Source organism: Eurosta solidaginis, chromosome 4 (assembly GCF_040869045.1).
Source record: "Eurosta solidaginis isolate ZX-2024a chromosome 4, ASM4086904v1, whole genome shotgun sequence".
Lineage (NCBI taxonomy): Eukaryota > Metazoa > Arthropoda > Insecta > Diptera > Tephritidae > Eurosta > Eurosta solidaginis.
In genome coordinates this window covers 55,233,147-55,257,754 of record NC_090322.1, presented here as the reverse complement: position 1 = coordinate 55,257,754, position 24,608 = coordinate 55,233,147, and the positions used below count along the sequence as shown (strand labels likewise).

Genomic DNA, 24,608 nt, shown 5'->3' with positions numbered 1-24,608 from the left:
TGAAACTTTAACGAAAGCACTGCGTTTTTTGCTAATCTCCAAATAGGTATGTGGTGGATTACCTACCGCTGTCCGTCGTTGGTGATTCTCTATAGCTTTACGCGTCTGGTTTTGTCTTATCCATAATTCTCCTATATTGCTGGTAAAATATGCTCCTATTGAGCTTTGAATTCGAATTCAAAGAGACAGCCTCCAAATTATTCACCCCTATTCTGCATTTCGATTACGTTCCCGTTCTACGTTCCGCTTTAATCGAAGTTGGGTATTCTGCATTACGACGGAATCGTAACGAGAAGAGGAAGAGCAAATTTTTACGGAATGTGTGAACATTGGAACAAAATAAATTAAAGAAAATTTGTAAAAAACACTGAAAAACGTTTATATTTTATTATCCACGCCATTTTGTACAAAAAAAGCAATATAATATATTGCCGCCGTGTTATAAATTTTTGAGTGAAGTGCTTTCATAATTGTAAGTGTGTTTTTGTCGTTCTTTTAGCCAATTCCCTGTCGTGGCCACCACGTTTTGTTAAACCGGATTCCTGCACGAATATAGTTGAAATTTTCTGAATTTTATGGATGCTATTTTCATTGCACTGGCCTAAAATACTTTATGAAGATTTATTTATTCTTTCCGCAAGGATTGTTTACGTTTTCGCTTCACCTTCCTCTACTCCGGCAGCTTGCTTTGGCATATAACTGGACCCAACCAACAGACACAAATTATAGCTGTCTATTATAATGGAATCAATAGCCGCGGTATTATTTGTGGAGTTGGAAAGCAACGCATGCGAAAATGGCCAGGCGAGAATGGAAAGGCAAATATTGCGAGATTTGTAATCCATTTGATATGAGTGACGAATTGTAAGAAATTGAACTTAAAAGTGGTAAAGTTTAATGACTTATTTTCTTATTTAGGTTCAAAAAAACTTCCGACTTAATACGGATGCTTTCAACTATGTGTTAGATACTTTTGCGTGGCAAATACGTCCAAGGACTTCGACATCGACATGTTGTTTTTGACCTGGAAGCATATCAAAAACAATTATCATCAAGCCTTCTACGTTTCATAACAAGTTTGACTTACATTTTTGTTAAAATTCTGTTATTAATTAATAAAAAAATAAAAATAAAATATTTTTCCGCCAACATATTTGCAACTTAGAAAAACGGAACTACGATCGAAATGCAGACACAAAATCGAACTATTCGAAGTTGGATCGACAGAGATTGGAATACAAAAAACCAAATTTGCCAAATCGAAAAAATTCCAATCCAAGTCGAAGTGCAGAATAGGGCTGATTGTGATTGTTAGGCTGGGTTTTTCAATGCGAGTTTAAACTACAGTTGACTAGAGTTTAACCTTGCCACTTTGTTCGATAACGTCAAATTTTGCTGATCATCTCAGCTTAAGCGGTCGAAGTAGCCGGGTTAAATTCTAGTCAATTTTAACTGGAGTTTATACTCGCACTGAAAAACCCAGCCTTACAATCACAATAATTTGGAGGCTGTCTCGTTTTGAATTCGAATTCAAAGCTCAATTCGAGCTTTTTTTTGTAAACTCGGGCTTAGCTTTATTTATTTATTATTTAAAGTCGACGACAAACTATGGTCGACTGCATAATATAAAAGATATATAAATATACAACTCAAAAGATAAAATTTAAGATATATCGAGATTTCAACAATGTTATATTACAAACAAAGAAATATTAATGAACATTACTATTTAATTTCAAAATATAATAATAATAAGAAATATGAGTAGAAATAAGATCTTATGCCGAAATCTTATACTGGCGGAATGCATCAGATTCCGCTCAGCATGATATCGGAATGCAGTGGATTCCAATCTCCCTGTTGGAATGCAACAAGATTCCAATCAGCATGTCATGGGAATCCGGCAGTGCTAAGAGTAGTGTAATGAGGATACGCCATCACAAGGCATACAAAAGTAGCATGACGTGTGTTGTTGGAATGCACCGGATTCCAATCAGCTCGATGCCTGACCCATAAGATTATACTGCCGGAATGCATACGATTCCGGTCAGTGACTCATGAAAAAGCATGTTTTTTACGTTGTTGGAATGCACCAGATTCCAATCAACACAGTACTGTCTTGTTCCTTCTTAATGATACATGTTGATAAATGTTCCTCCATCCTTAAGCGAAATAGTTCCTGTTTTTTATCGAAGGAATAAAATGCCGGCAAATTAAATTAGCTTGTATCTCTTAAATTAGATAGGCAAGTATTGCATTACGTATAGTGGCAAAAGTACATTCAAGACTGATGCAGCTATACAAGTCATTGTAGTGCGCGCACCAGATAAGAAGAGGATTATTTTTAGCAAAGTTTCGTCGACAAAGGGGTAAATAGAAAGGAACGTAGTGTCTGGATACTCTAGGGGAACCGCAAAAAACAAGCGGCTGAGGAGGTCCGCGGAATCAATTTCTCCAATAATGAGCTTATGGATGAACAATACCCCCAGTAATATTCTCCGATTTTCCAGAGTGGGTAAGTTAATAAGAAGAAGTCTACTTCTATATGCAGGAAGGTGAAGACTTGAGTCCCAATTAAGGCCGCGCAATGCAAATATCAAAAATTGCTTTTGAACTGACTCAAGACGCTTTATATGCTTTTGAGAAACAGGGGACCAAACGCATGAGCAATACTCGAGTATTGGACGAACCAGCGATGTGTACAGAACCTTAGTGAGGTACGGATCATCGAACTCTTTAGCCCATCTTTTAACAAATCCAAGTAAACCCAAAGCTTTGTTGGCTATAGATGAAATATGCATGTTAAAATTCAATTTCGGATCAAAAAGGACACCTAGATCATTTGCAATAGATATACGCTCCAAAGGCGTACCATCTATTACATAAGATTTCAATGCTGGCTTCACTCGGTGAAATGTCATATGCTTACATTTAGAGCAATTTAAAGCTAGTAAATTTATTGTGCACCAACATTGGAACGAGTCCAAGTCGGCCTGAAGAAGATCCAAAGAACTCAAATCGGTAGGACAGTAAGTGTAGCAAAGTTTTACATCATCCGCATACATTATAGTATGGGAATATAATATTGCCCGTGGCAAGTCATTAATGAAAAGGGCAAAGAGCAAAGGGCCTAGATGACTTCCCTGGGGTACGCCGGAGGAAACTCCGAACGATTCCGACAGATTGCACTTGAACAGGACTTTTTGGGTCCGGTTAGAAAGATAGCTTTTCAGCCACATTAATAGGTGAAACGGAAAGCCCAGTAAATCAAGCTTATGAATAAGCAACTCATGGTTGACGGTATCAAATGCTTTGCTGAAGTCCGTGTAGAAGACATCCGTTTGCTTGTTCGCTAAAAATCCTTCCATAACTCTAGAAGTGAATACAAGCAAATTTGTAGTGGTTGACCTTTGACGAATAAAACCGTGTTGGCATGCAGATAAAAGACTAGAACACTGATATTGCAGTTGACTGGTGACAATCTGTTCAAAGACTTTAGGAATGACTGAAAGTTTAGCAATACCCCTGTAGTTTTCAACTTTTGACCTACTACCTTTTTTATGCAGGGGTATAATAAAAGACTGTTTCCAAAGTGCCGGGAATGACACAGATCCCAGAGATAACTCAAATAATTTTAAAATAAGCTCATACATGTTTTCGGCGCAGTACCTAAGCACGCAACTAGGAACACCGTCCGGTCCCGGAGAAAAGGTGGGCTTCAAAGATTGAAGACTCTGAAGAACAATATTACCATCAATAGCAGGATTCCTAATGTAATTTGAGCTACCTAAGTGATAGGGATATTGACCGGAATGAAAACCACTGGATGAATACGTGGACTTAAAGAACTCAGAAAATAGTTCAGCAACGTCGTCATCAGTGCAAGCTTTTTTACCTCCAAAGGTTAATGGGAAGGATACCCAGAAGTTTTCCGCTTTGAATTTACGAAACTGTAAAACTTTTTTGGATTTCTAAAAAATTGGGCTTTACAACAACTCAAGTAATTTTTATAACAAAGCTGATTAAGACGGTGAAATTTAGAACGAGCTATTAGATATTTAGAGAGGTCTGCAGATGCTCCAGATTTCTTGAACCTCTTATAAAGCCTAGATTTAATGTTATTAAGTCTGATAAGTTGCCTTGAAAACCAAGGGGGCTTATTCGAACATAGGGTATAGCGAGTAGGAATGCAGGTATCAAAGAAGCCATCAAGCGTACTGTAAAATATAGAGATAGCCGAATCGACATCAGTGCAAGCATAGAGATCCGACCAATCATGGGAAGCCAACAGATCATTGAGCATAATGAAATTCGCTTTGTGAAACATCTAGATCGGGGACGAGACTGTACTTGAATCCTACGGGGTAGGCTGATATCAAGTGATATCTCTAGCGTAGGGTGAAGAGGGTCTTCTGGAAGGGATAAAGGTGGTATTCGCGTAAGGGCAGTCCCCACCGAGCCATCCACAAATACTAAATCCAGCATTTTATTTCCACTATTTGGAACATTGTTAATCTGTAAAAGAGATGAGTCTAACAAGCAATTGAGAAACTCATGTTGAGCAGTGGGAGTTAAAAAGTTTGAATCACTTATATTAACCCAACTAACTGTTGGCAAGTTAAAGTCACCAACAACAACAAGTCGATCGTCATCTCCCAACTGCGAATGCAAATCACAGATGGCCGAGCTATGACTAGCATAAACATCCATATCCGAACGAGGTGGTATATACGAACAGCAAACAATTACGCTATAGCTACCGAATGAAAGCCTAACTGCTATGAATTCGATATGAGAGATATTGTCCAGCGAAATCAACTCGGACGATAGGTTAGATTCAACAGCAATAAGGACACCTCCCGCTCTAGAGATGCGATCACGCCGATAAACAGCATATTTATTTGAAAAAACCTCAGAATTGTAATTATCAGGCTTTAGCCAGGTCTCCGTAAAAGCTACAACTTGTGCAGAAAAGTTGAAAGAATTAAGGAAGAATGGAACAAGTTTTGGTCGTAAACCACGAACATTTTGGTAATTAATGAGAAGACGGGACAGATCAGCAATTACCTTTGTGTTGTTATTACTGTGTTCGTCATACCGTTTTTTGGCTGTAATAAAACAGGTTCGGCCCTCGCCTTTCTCGTGAACAAGTGAACCACAGTATGCTTGGGCCAAAAAGAGGAATCAAGTACCTTATCGAAATATTCATCTGAAAGGGATATTTTAAATGATGAGATGTCTCTCTCATATTTAAAGTTAAATTTATACACATTGATGTTACTAGTGGGTGCAACACCAAGTTTAGAGCAAACGTAATGAGCAATGTCATTTTCGGCAAGCGAGGCGTGTAATCGGGACACAAATACAGCCGTACGAGGTGGCACGGCAGTCACCTGCAAAGGAGTAGCGGATAGCGCACCAGAGAGCTGGGAAGGTGCGGCCGTTATAGCGTTGGTTATCGAGCCCGTACTATTTTTTTCAGGTACACTTGTATCGTTAGCAACAACCCCAGTATCGGTAACTGTTATTGTTGGAGCTAAAGATACCGGTGGAGGTGTAGGATGAATTGGGGAGTCCAGCGAAATCAACATTGGTGACGTAGAACAAACAGCCGCAAAGGTACCACTATTAGTTCGTGCATCGTTTAATTTGCCAGAGATCGTCTCACTGGAAGTCTCGACACAACCTTGTGGAGATTCCTGAGCTGCATTGTTCATAACGTCCTTGGTAAGCCTGTTCGTATCAGTCAACGCGGTTGAAGGGACATTCGTAGGAGAACAGCTTTGCCCCTGACTCGAAGACAATTTGGAGTTATTGTTGGGCATGGGGGTTAAGATACTTGGCTTGGATATCATACGTGGTTCCAGGCTCTGGATCAGGGACTGGTATCAGTCTTAGACCGGCCATAGTGACGAATTGTCACACGTGATTGGTTGTCACGTCCTGCACGAGGTGCCCCTGCTTCTACTGATAATGGCGGATCTAGAGAGGACAACTCGATAAAACCCGCACCCCTGAGTCATTGTGCCGAGCTCAGGGGAGGGAGGACCCTGTTAAGGGTCAAGATCGGTACTCAACGGTGACGAACCGGATTGTTAGGGACTTGATTTTGACTATGGATAGGAATTGATGACTTTGGGCTGGTAGGTGCAGTATTCTGCCACCTTAGTAGGTCGGGGTGAAACCCTATCGAAATGGCTGGTAGGCTAATGCTGCACCTGCCCACGTCCCGTTAAAACCGTGGCGGGCCTCAAGGTACGTTCCGGCTCCGTCGCCGTTAAGTTGGTGGTGTAGGTGCGGTTGAAGATTTTCCCGCTTTGCGTCCGGTCTGGCTCTGAACGCATTACTCATAAGGTAATGCGTCAACCCTCGCGTGGCCTCCCTGCGCAGCATAGATAACCACGGGACCGTTGAAGGGCGACTACACAATCGGCTCCGGATAGCGGCCTTGAGGAGGGACTTCTTAGAATGGACACGAAGACGAATAAAAAGGAGGATAGGAGTGACGGCGAAAGTCGTCATGGTGCGAGGGACGCGACAGGTGCGGAGAGTGCTCCGAAGCAGGTCGCCGCCAGCCGGGAAAGCTCCCGGCGGGTCAAAAGGGCTGATCAGACGGATCAGCGCAGGGGTTTGGTTTCAAACCCCGTAGGTACGGGTAGTTCGGGTAGTGGAGGGGTGTCGAAACCGACACCCAATGTAGGTCCATATGGGGCTGTGACAGGGAAAGGCAGAGGTCCGGCGAATGCGACGGACCAGCCCAGTACTAGTAAGGAAGCCCTGTCGCGAGGAGCTTTCCCAACGGGAGCCCTGGGGTCGAAGCCTGCCGGGAAAGGTAGGCGATCGACGCCGCGTAGGAAAGCTCTGGGTGATCGGCGCCTAGCTGAGAAGATCTTGGAGCGCTACGGCGGAAGGGATGCAGCTTAGATGTCTGAGAAGCATTCCCGGACGCTGGAGTGGGCCAGGAGCGTCGTAGCTTGCGACGACCACACACCGGTGTCGAATGATGCGGGTGAGCAGCAGGGTTTGGGGGCTATGAAGCGGCAAAGGTCGGATGAGCGGAATGCCTCAACGACAAAAAGGGCCCGAGGAGGTGGGGACGCAATTTCGTTTAGCGAAATCGCTAAACGTGCAGGCTCCATCACCCTCGGGGTCCTGGATAGGAGTAGGGAGGATGGTGCCATCTCCCGAGAGGAGTGGCCGTGGGTCGCCAGCGCCATATCAGCGGCCTATATGACCGCTGTTATGGAGAGCCCAGGTACGCGGCCATGCTTCGAATACTCGGGGTGGTATCATGGTTTTAGACTGATTACTTGTGCTGACGAGCGGTCGGCCTGTATCTTTAAGAAAATAATTTCTTTGGTAGGGGAGGTCTGGAGGGGGGCCAGACTCGAGGGCGTGGAACGGAGGGATCTCCCCCTTCGACCGAGGGCTCGGGTGTGGTTGCCTGCCGGGCCATCTCAGCCGGAGAAAATACTCGAATTAATGCGTTACTGCAACCCGAACCTTCCGACGCATAACTGGAGGGTCCTGAGAGTAGAGGAGGCTGCTGGGCCACGTCGGCAAGTGCTGATTCTGCTAAACGCAGAGTCCACCGGTCCTCTCTCTGACACGAGGGGGGTTATCTCCTATGGCCTCGAGCGTGTGGTTCTCAAAATCTACCACGCCGATTCCAGGGGAGATGGTTCCTCTCCCACAGGGACTGTTCGGGAGGTGGAGGCGTCCGCAGGGGAGCCAGTACCCATGGTTGTGGATGCTGACTCCGCTAATTTCGACAGCGAAAGCACTGTTGACGTCCCGTCAATAGCGGGATCTGTCATCAGTGCTAGTCGTCTGGCTGATAGGGCCGAGGAGGAGCTCCTGGCCTCCGAGGGCGAATCATCGATGGCGGGATCCGTCATCAGTGTAAGTCGTCTGTTGGGGGAGGAGGAGGATCTCCTAGTCTCCGAGGGCGAAGCCGCCAAGGATGGGGTGCAGAAGAAGAAGAGTGGTGTTGATGGAAATCCGTCAAATCAATCTTCAGCATTCTAAGGCGGCTTCCGCAAACTTGTTGCTCTGTCTTGAGAAAGGCGGAGTGGATATTGTCCTTGTCCAGGAGCCGTGGCTGAGTAGTAACGGCGGAAAAATTTCTGGATTAAGGACGGGAAAATTCAACACCTTGGTGCATGGGGAGGCAGGTAGGCCTAGATCCTGTGTGCTTATTAAAAAGGAATTTAAAGCTTTTATTCTCTCTAATTTCAGCAATGCTGACGTAACCACGGTCTGCCTCGAGCGAGGCAGTAACGAATTGTGGGTGGTCTCAGCGTATATGCCCCATGGGGACGTAACGGGACCACCGCCTGTGATACTGGGCGAAATCACCGCTGAAGCAAGGCGGAGAGGTGTTGGCGTAATCATAGGTGCCGATGCTAATGCACACCATAGCATATGGGGGAGCTCGGATACGAACACCAGAGGTGAGACTTTATTTACTTTTATTGTAGATGAGGGACTTTGTATATGTAATAGGGGGAATGACCCGACTTTTATTACTGCGGTAAGGGAGGAGGTCCTGGACCTCACCCTGGTTAGCAGAGAACTGGAAGATCGGAGGGTTCTCAACGAGCACTCTTTCTCTGATCACCGATATATTCAGTTCTCGGTGAATGAAGAACGTCCCGGTAAAATATCTTTTAGGAACCCTAAAAGTACCAACTGGGACTTGTATTGTAGGAAGTTGGGAGAGCTATTGCCTGAGGCGCCTATCGTTGGTTCGGACCTGTCCGAATCTGAAATAGACGGTCTGGTGGAAAACTTCACCTTGGCAAGCAATAGCGCCTTTCAACAGTCCTGCCCACTGAAAACTTACAGGGGGAAGGGCAAGCCGCCCTGGTGGTCTGATTCCCTTGACGACCTAAGAGCGTCCAGTAGGCGGCTCTTTAATAGAGCCAGGAGGAGTAAACTACCCTCGGACTGGGAGCTCTATAAGGTGAGTCTGGGGATTTATAAATATGAAATAAGGTTAGCCAAGCGAGATTCATGGCGAAGCTTCTGCGAAAACGTAGAGGGCTGCAATGAATCCGCGAGGCTTAGAAAAATACTCTCTAGGAATCCCGCCCCTCGGGGGTATCTGAGAGATGATGGTGGGGACTGGTCGATGAGTAGCGAGGAGTCCCTGAGACTTTTACTGGACAATCATTTTCCCGATGTCCCAGTTGCGCAGGGATCTTCGCTTGCGTGGTCGGCGGTTGCTGGCCATGCAGAAATGCCTGCCATCCCACTACGGGAAAGTCAAATATCCTGGGCTATAAATTCGTTCAAGCCCTATAAGTCACCCGGTCCGGATGGCATCATTCCTGCGCAACTTCAAAGGTCTTTAGGGATTTCCTGCCGCTGGTTGGCCATCATCTACACTAACTGCCTCAGGCTTAACTATATCCCTAAGTCGTGGCACACGGTTAGGGTCATCTTCATTCCGAAGGCCGGCAGGGGCTCTCATGTGTCACCTAAGGATTTCAGGTCAATCAGTCTCTCGTCGTTTCTTCTTAAGACGTTTGAGCGGCTGATTGACCTGTACCTACGAGAAAGGATACCTGGGGGGTTAGTGTCGGCTTCACAGCATGCGTACTGCAAAGGCAGATCGACGGAAACGGCTCTCCATTCGATTGTAAAGCAAATAGAGGGGTCTCTAGAACATAAAGAGTATGCTCTGGGTGCCTTTCTAGACATCGAGGGGGCTTTTAACAATGTTCTACCGGGGGCAATCGAAAGAGCTCTGGTGGGTTTAGGAGTCGAAGCGGCTCTGGTTGAATTTATTAGCAAACTTCTATGCGGCAGAATTGTCGCAGCGGAGTGGGGAGGAGCCATAATAAGGAGGAAGGTGTGCAGGGGCACGCCACAGGGAGGTGTCCTATCTCCTCTGCTCTGGGTTGTGGTAGTCAAGGAGCTTCTTGTGGAGCTGGAAGCCAATGGCTGTCGGGTGGTTGCCTATGCAGATGACCTCGCTATCCTAGTCAGGGGCAAATTTCTGGGCACCCTGCGCGATGTTCTGCAGGGATACCTGGATACTGTGGCTAGGTGGGCTGAATCATGTGGAGTGGCGGTCAACCCGGGAAAAACAGAATTGGTTCTTTTTACAAGGAGATATAAGATACCCGACTTCAGAACTCCTTCGATTGGAGGGGTACCGTTGGTACTTACTGACAGGGTTAAATATTTGGGAATTGTTCTGGACAAGAAGCTGTCCTGGAGGCCCAATGTGGAAGATAGGGCCAGGAAGGCCGCGGTTGCCTTGTACTGCTGCAGGGGGGCTATCGGAAAGAGATGGGGGCTCTCGCCAGGAGTAGTACACTGGCTTTATGAGATGGTGGTCAAACCGATTCTGCTATATGGGGTGCTGGTCTGGTGGAAAGCACTGGACACGCGAGCACCTTCAAAATTCTAGTGTCAGTGCAACGGACGGCGCTTATCGGTATCAGTGGCGCTATGAGAACAACACCTACCTTGGCACTGAATGTCATGCTGAATATACATCCAGTAGATATTGCGGGAAAGGCAGCCGCGGCCCGGTCGTTGGTCAGGCTTCGTGATATGGGTTATATGTTTTCTGATTTCGGACACTCTAGCCTTCTTACTAGCTTCGACTTTATCCCGGACAGGACGGACTATTGCATGCCGGTGGCCGCTCCCTATACAACCTTCACCCCAGTCATTCCCCCGAGGGAGGAGTGGAGAAGAGGAACTATCTGGGGCATGGGACCGGTTAACTTGTTCACGGATGGGTCGAAGTTGGACGGAAAGGTTGGCGGGGGGGGGTCTTTTGTCAAGAGCTAAATGTAAGCCGCAAGTTTAAGTTGGCTGATCACTGCAGTGTATTCCAAGCGGAAGTTGCTGCGATTAAGGATGCGGTGGATGAAATGCTATCCAGCGCTACTACGGTTAGGGAATTTAACATCTACTCTGATAGCCAAGGGGCTATAAAGGCCTTGAGCTCAACTACAGTGCGATCGAGGGTGGTCTGGGAGTGCCTGACCACACTTGCGATTGCATCGAATTATTTTACAATTAAGATTATCTGGGTCCCGGGCCATAGTGATATTCCGGGTAACTGTCAAGCGGATCTCTTAGCCCGAATCGGTACAACTGAACCGGATGAAGATGGCTGTAGGGATTTCGGGATTCCGCTAGCCACCTGTGGATTGCTCTTCCATAGCTAGGCCTCGAGTCAGCTCAGCAAACGTTGGGCGGACACTACGTCTTGTAGGATATCAAGATCTTTCTGGCCGAAAGTGGATGGCAGGAGGTCTGCTGAAATAATTGGGTTCACTAAGGCTCACCTATCAATGGTCATTGGGGTTTTGACAGGGCACTGTCCCATGGGTATCCATGCGGTACGTCTCAATATATTGGAAACTCCATCCTGCTGCAGCTGTATGGAGGATGATGAGGTGGAATCACCAAATCACTTTATGCTTGACTGCCCAGCTTTTGCCAGAACTAGGCGAAAGTATTTCGGTCGTGACTCACTTGGATCTCCCGAGGAGCTATCCAAGGTTGAGATCGGGATCATTCGGAACTTTATCGTTGCTACCCAACGATTCTCTAAGTAGTTATATCTACGTCACCGTTGGTTTAGTTTATTATATGTGCTATCACAACGGACCGTCATGTTGTCCAAGTGAGCTTCCTCTATCAGGGAAGCTACCACCCAACCTAACCTAACCTATTGTTGGGCATACATTTCTTACGTTTTGGGGATTCAGATATCACTTTCAATTTTTTGAAGTGAGCCTCCATCGTTTTGAATCTTTCGTTAAGGTCACGAAACCCAATAAAAATGTTGTTGAACTCTTTCTGAGTTTGCCTCATAAAAGCTCGCATGTCATTTTCTACGGAACGACAATCATGACATGTCCAGTTCAGTCCAATTTTGCTGGATATTAGGTCAACCACCCGACCACCTATGTGAGAGAAACCGGCACAGATAACATGAGCCATATTATCACAGAGCCAACAACAAACATAAGTATCACCACGGGAAATTTTCTTTTGATTGGTGCACTTCTTGACACAGCAATCCAACATAATTGCAAAGTTAAACAAACCCAAAAGAAAAATAGGCAAAAGAAACTATGATTATAGGATAAATTGAACAGCTGTTCAAAAATTATGGGCGAGAGTTATTTTGGAGCACTGGATGCAAATCGCAAGACAGCGTATAGCTAGCAGCGAACACAACACAAAGCAAAAAGGGCACACAATGACTTGCTAATAGCAGCTACCAACAAAAAGGTATGCAGTTACACAAATTTTTGTGAAAATCTATGATATATGAACACACAGACTGAATGTTTTAAATTGCACAAAAAGCCACTATGTATATTGCACTGTGTAAAGATTTAATACCAAATTAAACTTATAAACTGTTTTCTATTATATGAATAAATATTTATAAATGATAAAACTTGTTTACAAAGTAAAAAGAATAACAATTCGAAGAGCGATCAAAAACACGTCCGCGCACGGCAAGGTTACCAGATTAGATATATTTATGTTTTTTTGCTTAATGGTGTGTTCAATTTATACTTAGTATTAAAGAATTCATTAGCTTTAGCGCCGGCTTATAATAATTGAATATTCAATTGGTATGTTGTATGTGTTAAAAATTGAAAACGGAGCTTTACAAAAACAAATCTACATAACACATAAATTAATATAAACCGTCATCCAGTGAGTTTTACAGCTCAGGATCACGCTGAACTCTCACGGGAATGCTCTGGATCAATGAGAGACTTGAGAAGAGATGTCGTGATATTTTCGCACACGTGAAATGTGTTAGGCAGATGTCGCCGCTGTTTTTCATTTAACTCATACGGCGAAAGGCTAAGCAGCGACATCTATTTTTGAAAAAGTAGGTTTATTAAAGGCAGCGTTGCCAAACTAAAGACAAGTAATTAACAAATTATCTGGCTCACAAATTGAACCAGGCTTCTATCTCGATTTATCTGGCTCAAATCGTTGTTGTTGCATTTACATGCAAAATTATTTATCTGGCTCAGGATCTTTGCCACCGGATGATGGTTATAGAGACAGAATATATCTCAATTGTGTTGTTAGTGTAAAAATGAGATAAATGTAAAGCATGAAAACAAACACAAGCAGGATAGCTTAGTGGTTAATGCAACTGCAGTTTCACCGTGAGATTCGCGGTTCGAATCTCGGTGAGACCTTTGATAACATTACGAAATTGCCTTATGATGATTACGTGGTGGTTTTCGAAATGGTAGCATTGCGACATGCCAGTAAATTTTCTTTATTTTCAGTTTCTCTTAAACAAACACAATAATTGAATATTCAATTATTAGGTGTTTTTTTTACATCTGTAGACGTTTACGCTTAAGCTTTATATGGACTGCTAAGCGTCAAACTTTATCTACTCTTCTGAAATTGCCGCGCATAAGATTAGTACTACTAAATTTCAACACGTATTATACTCAGATTCAACTGAAATATGTTTCACCACACACTAATTCTATGTTTCTCCTCTTAAAATATTTCATATGGTATTCACTGGAATGAGGAAATGAATTGCTGCCACAGCAACATCAACAGAGGAGCATAAGAAGAAGAAGACGGCGGGATAACACAAATCCGCTGGAGTTGCCCGCTTTCATTCAGCTAACCATTTTTCTGGCGGCCAAGTCGAGGTGAATTCGTCTTTCGTCATATGCCAAAATCTATTTAAGCCTTCTTAAAAACTCCTTGCGCAATTTCTGGATGGCTGCATCAAATATAACAAGAGCCATCCGTTACTTATGATATACTTTTCACTTTTCGACTTAAAAAATGATGAAGTTTACAAGTGGGAATACTTTGTCGTGAAAAGCCGTATATGCATATTGTAACGAATTTAGAGAAATTTCGCTTATTTGTAACCTTTTGCTAACGTTCGAATCACTAAACTATTGAATAGTAACTCCGATATTCAATAATGCAAAATGGCCTTTATTTAGATTACTTTGAGAGTACTTCACAATAACACTTATACTTCACAACCAACAGCGTGCTTAAATCGAAACTGACTACTGAGCTTGCGCTGCTTTTATACTCTCCGTTGCTTCATTCGCATATTTCTACTAAAGTCTAGACGTTTCGCCTTCTAGAACTGCCGTATCTCCTGCTTGGTAATTGAGCCACATATATGCGTATGTATGTGTCAGCAACTAACTTCGGTTGATGACGACATGTGTGTGCGTGAGTTATTCTTCGTCACCTTTTATGTACGTGTGTAAATGGATTAAATTCATGTATTCATGTACACAAGAGTGGCAGCTTGCTTTATTGTTGTTGTGCCTTTATTTATTTAGTAGCAGCTTAGTGATGCTAATATTCGTCACAATATTTTTAGATGTAATTCTAAATCTAAACATGGAAATACATATTTATATCAATGACAGGTAAAGAAATTTTTATCAATTTATTCGTTGACGTTCGTATGACCAAACTTTTCTGGATACACCCGACATCAAGTTTTGAACCACGGTTTTGTCACTTTTACTATACTGTTTACCACAATCTTTTTACTTCTGTAATTGTTTTTGCTGGTTTCATTACTTTCAAAAGTTTTGCTCTCATTAGATGTCTGCTTTTACGTTGTAATAGCATTTATATGCTTGATTCGTGTGATTTGTACATGTGTGGTTTTGGCAAGTTTGGCAACATCTCTTGTAAACATGGATCGTATTTTCCTGTTAGGGACAGCACATTATTCTCCAACTGGGTGTCGCTGATCGCCTTGGGTAGCCACTTCTTGGCCTGTGCTCACTAAGCCATTTCTGTTGAAGCTCAAAACCGTTCTTCGGGCAGTGTCATAGGATGACCCTGTGACTTGCGCCAACATTTTGTTATTAACACTGGGATTATTCCTCCAAATGTACAAAACTGTTTTTAGGCTGGGTGCGAGTTAGCCTAAATTTTAAGTACCTAATAATATTTTAACGGAAATTTCCAGCAAGTTAGGTACAAAGCTGACAAAACTGTGGGAGTACATTTGGCAATCTAAATTGTTTAAGCTTGGGAAATAATACTAAAAATCACGTCTTGAAACTTTTCTTGTATTTACAATCTGCAGATATGCATGCTTTAAATGGACATGGACTATGAAGGATTCATGGTACGAATTCTTGGATATAGCGTTGCCAAAGGTCCCGTATTGGCCGGGAGATCCCGTATTTTTCACAAATTTTAAAGTGTCCCGCCGGGAAATGCTATGTCCCGGCATTTTCACAATATCAAAATTAATAAATTATAATCTGCTACGAAACATGGCCATCATTGTTTACTATATAGTTTGGCAGCTTAAATTGAGGTTATGTTGCGAATAGAGTGGAAGGCAGTGAAATAGGCAGTAGAATGATATATAATGAAGGAATGGTGTTCGGAGTTTTTTCAAAGTTAAAAGAAAGTGAAAAAAGCTTTAATATAAATAAAAATATTGTTTTAATAACAACAAAAACGCCTTATATATTCTATATACATAAATTCGTAAGGATTATCTCACTTTAAAGTTTGAGCTAAATAATCTAAAGTTTTTAAGCTATTGCATAGATTTTATCGCGGGCTCGGCGACTAAATCAAAAAAAACCGTAACGAATATTTGTCAAAAAAGGTTCGGTGTTAGCAACATGCCAAATACATAAAATTGGATCTCTATCGTAAAGTTAAAGTTAAAGTAAGTTTTTTTTTTGTGTTTCGTGGAAGGAGGAAATGCTTTATGACCGGGATATTTAAGCCTCACTGCGAGACTCTCCGAGTGTAGGACTCCTTCTTCCATGAAGGCCTACCCACTAAAACCTAACCTCCCACGGCCCGCGCAAATCCCCGTACCTGGGACCGCGTTTAGCATTACTTCGGGTACGGGTGCGCGCTACGTGAGCTCTATGGCTACTCTCACGCTAATGGGCTAGGCATCCGTCTTCTCGTTTACTGGTAAGTATATGCCTCACATATGTGCTGACCGTATCCTATCTGTCTCTTCGACAGGCCATGTTATTGATGACACTGCCCGGGGATAGGTCGCCAAGTACCTCTTCTACCCTTGCTGATCGGAGAAGTGCCTGCATTCGAAGAAGGTGTGGCGTACATCGTCTATTTTCCCGTTAGAAACTGGGTCAGGTAAAAGTCTACCTCTCCGTGCGGTCACTTCAACCATGGACTCAGTTCAGGGATTAGTTCCCTAGCCCACTTTCCTACGATGCTGTTGCTCCACTGATCTTGCCAGCGTCGGATCGATTCTTCTCGCGTCTGCATGGCAACAGCAGCTCTACTTGCTTGCGATCCGTTGTCGTATATTGCTTTTCTTTCCTCAACGAGAAGATATATCGGTATGGTTCCCGCAACGACCAGGACAGCTTCAGCTGATACCGTGCGGTAAGCCGAAGATATTCGCAGCGCCCCTCTGCGTTGGACCGAGGTGAGGGCGACTCGGTTCTTCCGGTATTTCATTGCGTTCGCCCAGATTTCTGCACCATATAAGAGTATATAATCCGAGGCAGATGCAAGCAACTTCCTTGTGAATGGCTTTGGGCCACCTGTGTTTGCCATTAATCTACTCAACTGCGCTATTATGCGCGCAGCTCTTTCGCAGGCCCCTCTTATGTGATCCGAGAAATTGAGTTTGCTGTCTAACCTCACTCCCAGATATTTCGTTGAAGCGAGTGTTTCTATTGGCTGGTCCCCAACCATCATGATCCTGGTAGTGGGAATACGTCTCTTTGTGAGGATGACGATCTCCGTTTTTGCTGTTGCTAACTGGAGGCCGTGCTCAGCCATCCACCTATTTACATTACGCATGACCTGGTTTAATTTTAGCAGTGCCAGCTCGCAGCTTGGTGCTGTTATCACAGCTGCCACGTCGTCTGCAAAGGCAACGAGGAAGGTGCTTTCTGGAATGTCCAATCGAAGAAGACTGTCGTAAGTTATATTCCAGAGATCGGGACCTAGTACCGAACCCTGGGCTGCTCTACCTGTTATTTTTACCTTTTTTTGACCGTGAGTGGTTTCATATATTAGATACCTCTCTCTTAAAATTTCTAACAAATATTGCGGTACTTTGAAAGTGCTTTCTAGTGCCTCAAGCGTTTTTGACGTCCAGCGTGACCAGCAACACTATAGGTCTTGCTCTGTGGCACGCTGGCTCGGCTTTCTTGACTGCGTCTATAACTTCTGCTATGGCATCGATTGTGGAGTACCCCCTCCGAAAACCATGCTGTCTGGGAGACAGTCCTCCACCATCCTGTAACGCTCTGATGAGGCGTTGCTTCAGGAGACTCTCCATCAATTTCCCTGCTGTGTCCAACATACATAGGGGACGGTAGGATGATGGAGAGTTGGGATCTCCTTTCCCTTTTGGAATGAGAACCAGTCGTGCTGTATATGGTGGGGAAAGTTCTTTCTTCGAGACATTTGTTGTACATGTGCAACATAAGTTCTGGGCAGTTATTTGCAGCTAGCCTAATTGCCTCCGCGGGTTCTCCGTCGGGCCCAGGTGCTTTCCAAGGTTTCATAGTTCGCACGGCAGTTTTAAGCTCTTCTTCTTGGAATGGTTCCACGTTGCGGTCTTCATGGGTAACGTACCCGCCCTCCCTAGGCAGTTGGGTGGGAAACAGGCCATCCAAAATGTTCCTTATTTGGTTCTCGTCCATCAGCTGGTTTGGTGAACGGAACTTCTTCATTACTATCTTATATCCCTGTCCCCAGGGTCTCGATCCACTTCCTCGCAAAGAGCTTTCCAGCACGTAAACTTACTTTGTTTAATGCAGCACTAAGAGCTTTCTTCGCTCCTTTGTACGCTTCCGACTTTTCTAGAGCCTCAGACCTGCCGCGCGCGAGTTGCTAGCCTTCGCATCCTGTGGAATATTTTCCGCAGCTCCGCGATTTCGCTGTTCCACCAGTATACCTGCTCTTTACCCCTCCACACTCCTCTCGGTGGCATAGAGATATTGCAAGCGTGGCGAAGACAGCTCATTGTCTTTTCAACCGTCTCTTCCGTCGGACTGGAGTTGTTGATTGTCCATCGGGCATCCCCCAGTACTGATCAGGAGAACGTGGCAGAGTCGACCTTGGATGCGTCCCATGCTATTATTCTACGTGGCCCGTTCGGAATCTGCCTCTGACCGGGATCGTTTAGGTGGAAAGTGATGTAGTTGTGATCGCTGCCAGTCAGATCTCTATGACTCTCCATCCAGCAGCGGTCAGCAGCAGGCTTTCTGAAACTAGTGTTACATCGGGGATCGGCATTCCCCAATCGACGGCTCTTGCGTTAAAGTCTCCCGCCACAACCAGGTTACTAGTTAAGTCCCTCAGGTCGTGTTCAATAAGTTCAAGCTTGTCCCTGAACGTTTGAATGGGATCATTCGGGGACAAGTAGCAGCTTACTATTGTGGTATTATTCGTAGTTAGGCGGAGGTAGCCTTGTTGTTAAAGTTAAAGATAAAGTTAAAGTTAAAGTGAGAATGAATGTTAAAGTTACCTGCAGAGGATATCAAGTCTCAAATGTATGTTTCCTATTTCAGTTACTATAAACCTATAATTTCAGTTATAAATATTCCTGAATAACCTATGTATGTACATATCTTGTAAGATAATAATAAAAATTGTTTAACCAATATTAACTTCTCATCTATTCAATAAAAGTAAAAAATTTGTTTTCTTATCGGTCACCACGCTTAAAAAGTGTAACTTGAACTAATATCAAAGACAAAACTTGAATTAATATCAAAGAAAACAAAATTTTGCATAAATATTATAATTGCATAAGTTGATAATATGCAATAGCTTTACCGCGGCAGTCCCCGAGTGCCACACGTCCTTTTTTTTTGAAACTGAGTCGAGAACTGTGCGTGTGAATGTGGGAATTTTCACCGATCAGCTGTTAGTTGCGCTACTAGGTAAGATTTACAATGATGGACATATTTGCGCCCTCGATTGTATTCAGCTCATTAGCAATTTGCATGCAACTCTGTGAAGAAGAAAAATTCATCCCTACCCTGCGAAAATCGTGTGACCAAAGACCACGGCACGATCACATTAATAGGAACGAAACAGAAAAGTTGGTGAAAAATCTACTCTCGCCCATGCGTGACTATGAATATGACTACTACAATGACCGGGCACAATGACCGTAAATTACTAGGTTTTTGCAGGGTACTGTGGTTCTGAATATTGCCAATGTTTGACATTTCGCACACTTAAACATTCATTTTGCATAGGGAAGTGTTGTGTTTTAAAATAACGTTTGAAAATTGAATCCATAGAATATTGAATTCGAATTAAATGTTTGACATTTCGCACCCCTAAATATTCATTTTGCACGGCAAGTGTTGTGTTTTAAAATAACGTTTGGAAAATGAATCCATAGAATATTGAATTCACATTAAACACAGTAAACGTATTAATTGTTAGCCTGTTTCATAAAAATATTTCTTATAAATAAATGAGTTTAAAAAGTTTAATTCTATCTAAAAATTATTTCGCCGAATGAGCAACCCATACAAATATAATAATATAGGTGTTTCTCATTTTTCAAGTGTCCCGGGAAATTTTTAAAAATACCGGGAATTAGGCTCAAATTTGAGGTTTGTCCCGGGAACCCGAAATAAAAATCTGGCAACCCTACTTGGATACCAATACATGAAAAAGCATGTGCTTCAACTTGTAGGGCCTTCCGTCGTCGTTGATCACATTTGGAGGGGGGTATGCCACTATCAAGGGAAAAATGATGTGGCCATTGTAAACCTTAACAAGTAGCGCAACTAACAGCTGATCGCTCAAAGTTAGCACACATACACAAACATCACTAGTGGCCATATTACGAAAATGTTTCAGAAAATTCAAGTTAAATTTTTAAACAAAAATAAACTGTGACAATTTTGGAATATATACCAAATTGTTGTGCTAGGAAAATATTTAAATAAATAAATGTTCTTATATAGCATTAAGGACAACTTATTTGCAGCAACTAAGCTAAAATGTTTGTCTATATTCAAGTATTTAGTTATTTTTTTTTTTACATTTATTTTTAATATTGATACAAAGACTGTATATTGACGCAATGAAACTCTGCTATTCCTGCTGCTCATCATTCCACTCTATTCGACTGCCATCTTTTACTTCCTTCCACTCTATTCGCAACATAACCTCAATTTAAGCTGCCAAGCTATATAGTACACAGTGTATGTGGCTGGCATTAAGAATGCCACTACTTACACATTTTTGGCCAGTTAGTGACTACTTCTGAATTTGCCATCATCATGTGGCGATTTGGTTTCACCGCAAAAACTCAACTAATTGGCACCGTATATACCAATCGATCGCCACACCGACCACATCACTAACCATCGCGCCCTTGGGTATATGGTAGCTCCTACTATATATTTATATGCAGATGCGTATTTCATATGGATTTAAAACTGAAAAACGAAATTGAGGAGAAATCGAATTTTTTTTTAATTAGACTTTTGAATTTAAGTCAAGGCGAATTCAGTACCAGGTTTTGTTATCCCAACAGCTGATTGCTTCTTCTTGTTTATTTTCCAAACAGTGCCTTATACTTTAATATGTCAGGTAATCGAAATCAATTAGAATTTTCTTTTGCACGGCGAATTGGTTGAATTCGCTTTGCCACCACCTCGTATGGATTCGCATTGAATTAGGTTGAAAACAAGGCGAATCCATCCAAGGTGATGACAAAGCGAATTCAACCAATTCGTCGTGAAGAAGAACGTCAATTCAAAAGAAAATTTTCATTGATTTTGATTAACTTATATATTGTTGAACAAGGCGTTGTATGGAAAATAAGCTAGAGAAGCATTCAGCTGTTGAGATAACAACACCTGGTACTGAATACGCCTTGGTTGAAAAGTATATAAAAGTAAAGTAAAAGTTTGCACTACCTTACAGACAGTTTCTAGTGATTTAGGTTTTTTCTCAAGTTAGGTAGCAATTTAGACAAACTCGCACCCAACCTAAGTAGCTCTCCATTAATATATATTTTTCTCGTTCTTGAAGGCTCGACTTTAGAAGCTTATACATATATTCTTAAAAATATCGTGAAACACCATTTCAAAAATAGTGTATACAAAGCGTTCTTTGTCATTACTAAAAACATGTAGGAGCTCTGAATTTGTAGAACTTTCTGTACCAGTCCTTAGTTATATTTGTACTCTAATTGTCGTCGGTATCATTTTTTGTCGTTCGAGCACCGTGTGCCTTCATGTGCACACAAAGGCCAGAAGATGAGGCAAACAGTTTTCCACAAATCTTACAAATACACCGTTTTTCACTGTCGTGCATGCGCTTATGCTTTTTGAGATAGTTACCACATTTAAACGCCTTTTCACATATTTCACATACATGCTCACGCACATTTACGTGCAGTTTTTTGTGCTCCTTTAACACTTTTGAAGTATAAAATGCTTTCGAACAAATATCACACTTATAGCATCTGTGTTTTTTGTGCCTTGTTTTTGTGTGTTCGCCTAAACGTGACGATGTCGCAAAACTTGAACCACATGTATAACAAACATATGGTTTTTCGCCCGTGTGTGTACGCATATGCGCTTTTTTATCTGTTGCTGTTGCCAAGCCTTTATTGCACACCTCACAATAGTATGTGTAATCTTGTGCATGCCGCCGCAAATGCGTCGTCAAATTGCATCCTAATTGAAAACCATGCCCACAGATATTACATTTAAATGGTAACGAGCCATCATGTAATGCCACGTGCACTTTCAGTTTACCTAGGGCAGTATATTGTTCTCCACATATTGAGCACACAAAAGGTGCTACATCAACTTCGAGATATTCCAGATGATCGTAATGTGCGTAGGATGACTTATACTCAATGTTTTTTTTCTTGCACGCAATTTTTTGCTTCTTTTCATAAGTACAAATTTTTCGTAATCGGAGCACTTCTCTCTCAAACTCATATTCCGTTAGATGCAAGCCACTCTTTTCATTGAAATTCTCACGTACAGACTTAAATGCATCGTCACGTCTATTTTTGAACCGATATGCAATATCTTGTTCATTCCAAAGGCATGCATACTCTTTATATGTTGCAGATAAAAGAATGCATTGCGCAACGTCTAAAATGGTGTCCGTTAATTTAATTTCTTTAGCTATAGGTTTAGATTCGTTCTGAAAATAAAGACAAAATATGCATTTAATTAGCGAGACAGGCTCATATTGTCTTAAACAAGTTTTCCTTGTTATTGATATTAGAGAAAAATAACTAAATTTGCACAGTGCGATGATAAGGACTGGATGTGTCAATAGTGTTACCAGAGCTGATTTGGCGACCAAGCGGAAGAACCCCAATTAGAAGCCAGTACTTATGATGAACCTAGCTTAATTGCTGCCTCGAAATCTGGGAACTACCCGACAAACTTTTATGTTATAGAACAATTAGAAAACGAATCGAATTCTAATTTATTTCTCTAAGGTAGAAGGTTATAAAACGATTTGCGAAACTGTCGAGAATTATAGCATTCTCGACAACAAGAGGACTTTGTTCTCGATATCGAGAAAGGGGTAAAAATAAATTTCTAATTGGTTTCTGAAGTGAATTTATTATTTATTAATTATTTAAAATCAATTAATTTTTCATTATTTTATTTTATTAAAAATTTTAATGGGTTATAAGCGTATATACTTGATATGAATATATTTTAAAGGCTTTTTTTTCAATAATTCAAAGCCTAACTTAAAAGAAATTTTTACTGTCCCTTATTTCTTCAGTATTTAGCTCTGCGCTGGTTTGAAATATGGATGAAAGCACGTTTTCTTCATAATGCCAGTCAAATAGCATGCCGACAGCTCACTTTCCCTATCTATTTTTTTTTTATTTACACTTACTACTTTTAATTTGTAATAAATTAAAAAATTAGTTTGCAACTACCAATATTTTCGCACGACTTTTAATTCTTTTGTATAAAACTAAGGATGAGTGATCATGTCCTACAAATAACCGATAACTGCGGCAACATCGAATTTCTAGTGCTTCTCAAATCGTTCTCTAATCGAATTCTAAGCTAGTTTTCGATTAGAGATGCGCTAGAGAACTACATTAGAATGCTAATATAAAATCACAATATTTCTCTTACGCTAGCGACTGTGTTTGCTGGGTAGTAGCTGGAGCCTTGACCTCGCGAGCACAGTTCGCACTTCCTACATCTGCTGTTACTAACGAGGCCTAACTTATAGGCATGTAACGCCAGAAAGCGCAGTATCCTATTAGTATGTCCATCGGGAGCCTTTAGTCTTGTCTCCTTAGAGATATGAGCAACTTTATGAGTCTAGCGTCGTAGGATTTACAAAAGCTCTTAGAAATTTTGCAGCCCGGCGCTTCTGTCCACGCCTTTCCTGATTAATGTATCATATGTAACTCCTGTCTCTTTTTGATTTCTTTCAGACTGCCAAATAACAAAGCGTGCAGCGTGACATTCATATGGCTGAGTTGATAGAGGCATCTGTCTTAAAGCCAATGTGAATATAGGTGATTTCGAGTTCAAAACTCAGTACTCGAAAAGCTAGCTGATGAAGAAATTAAATTCAGAAACATGTACTAGTAACCATAAGCATATTTTGTAATTTTTCTCTAATATCGATTATACAAACAATGTCTATAAAGCAAAAGATGTATCATCGCGTCATTCATCCAAATACATTTTATTTGTTAAGTGCCGTCACTTTTTACCATTGCGAATTCATACAAGTGAAAAATCTTTATATTCCTCTATTGCTATACCTACCTGTCAAATAATTGCTGACAGTGAGAACGGATGTCGCGAATGGCCACATAATGGAAGAAATGTTTGTTTTTTGCTCGCGGTTAATAAATTAGAGTGCCATGAATTGCCCATTTATGTTTCAAACGAACTTTTCTTTTACATGAGTCTACAGAAAACGAGACTACAAATTAATTTTAATTTTTGAAATCTAGTTAATAGGGAAAATATGAGCACCCAGCTGAGCAAACATTTTAAAATATGTGAATAGCGCAACGTACCAGTCGTCTACAAAAATGTTTGGAAAACGCTATTGGGCAAATAATTTAAGTACTCGAACAGCGATATAACAGGTGATCTAGGCTGTTTACTATTGTGAACGTTTTTTTCAAAAATTCGCGACTTGTATAAGTTCACAATGCTCTATACTTTCATGGTATAAAAAAGGTGGTTCCACTCAAAATATTTTGATGTATTCGGGGATTTTTGAAGCTTCATAATGTTTGTTGTTTTGCTAGAAGCGTTGCTATACCGATATTTTAATTAAACCGTATTAAATAAGCATTAAATATTATGCAATTTAGTATGGTCTCGTTTTTTGATTGGGCTAGCTTAAGAGATCTCTAGCATGGCCCTATTATCATGCCTATACAGTGGATATTTTTCAAGGCATGTTGAAAAAGTGTACCTCCAAAGTCTGCAGTGAGGTAGCTGTTCAATTTGTTACGTTTGTGGGACGCCAAATCCATGTCAATACTAAAAGGGCACAAATGTGTATAGGTGGGGCTAGACCCAAGGTGACCCCTGGTACAACGGGCAAAACGAACTCTCATAACTAGTGGCTAA

General features: G+C 41.9%; 1 protein-coding gene across 1 annotated transcript in view; it reads right to left on the bottom strand.

Annotated features, from left to right (window-relative positions):
• Nucleotides 1-12,353: 12,353 nt before the first annotated feature.
• Nucleotides 12,354-24,608, bottom strand: part of LOC137249796 (myoneurin-like) — a 28,268-nt gene continuing 16,013 nt past the window's right edge. Inside the window, exon 4 of the mRNA XM_067781710.1 lies at nucleotides 12,354-22,173. Within this exon, the coding sequence (XP_067637811.1) occupies nucleotides 21,199-22,173 (975 nt within the window). The 3' untranslated portion in view covers nucleotides 12,354-21,198. The remainder of the gene's footprint in view (nucleotides 22,174-24,608) is intronic.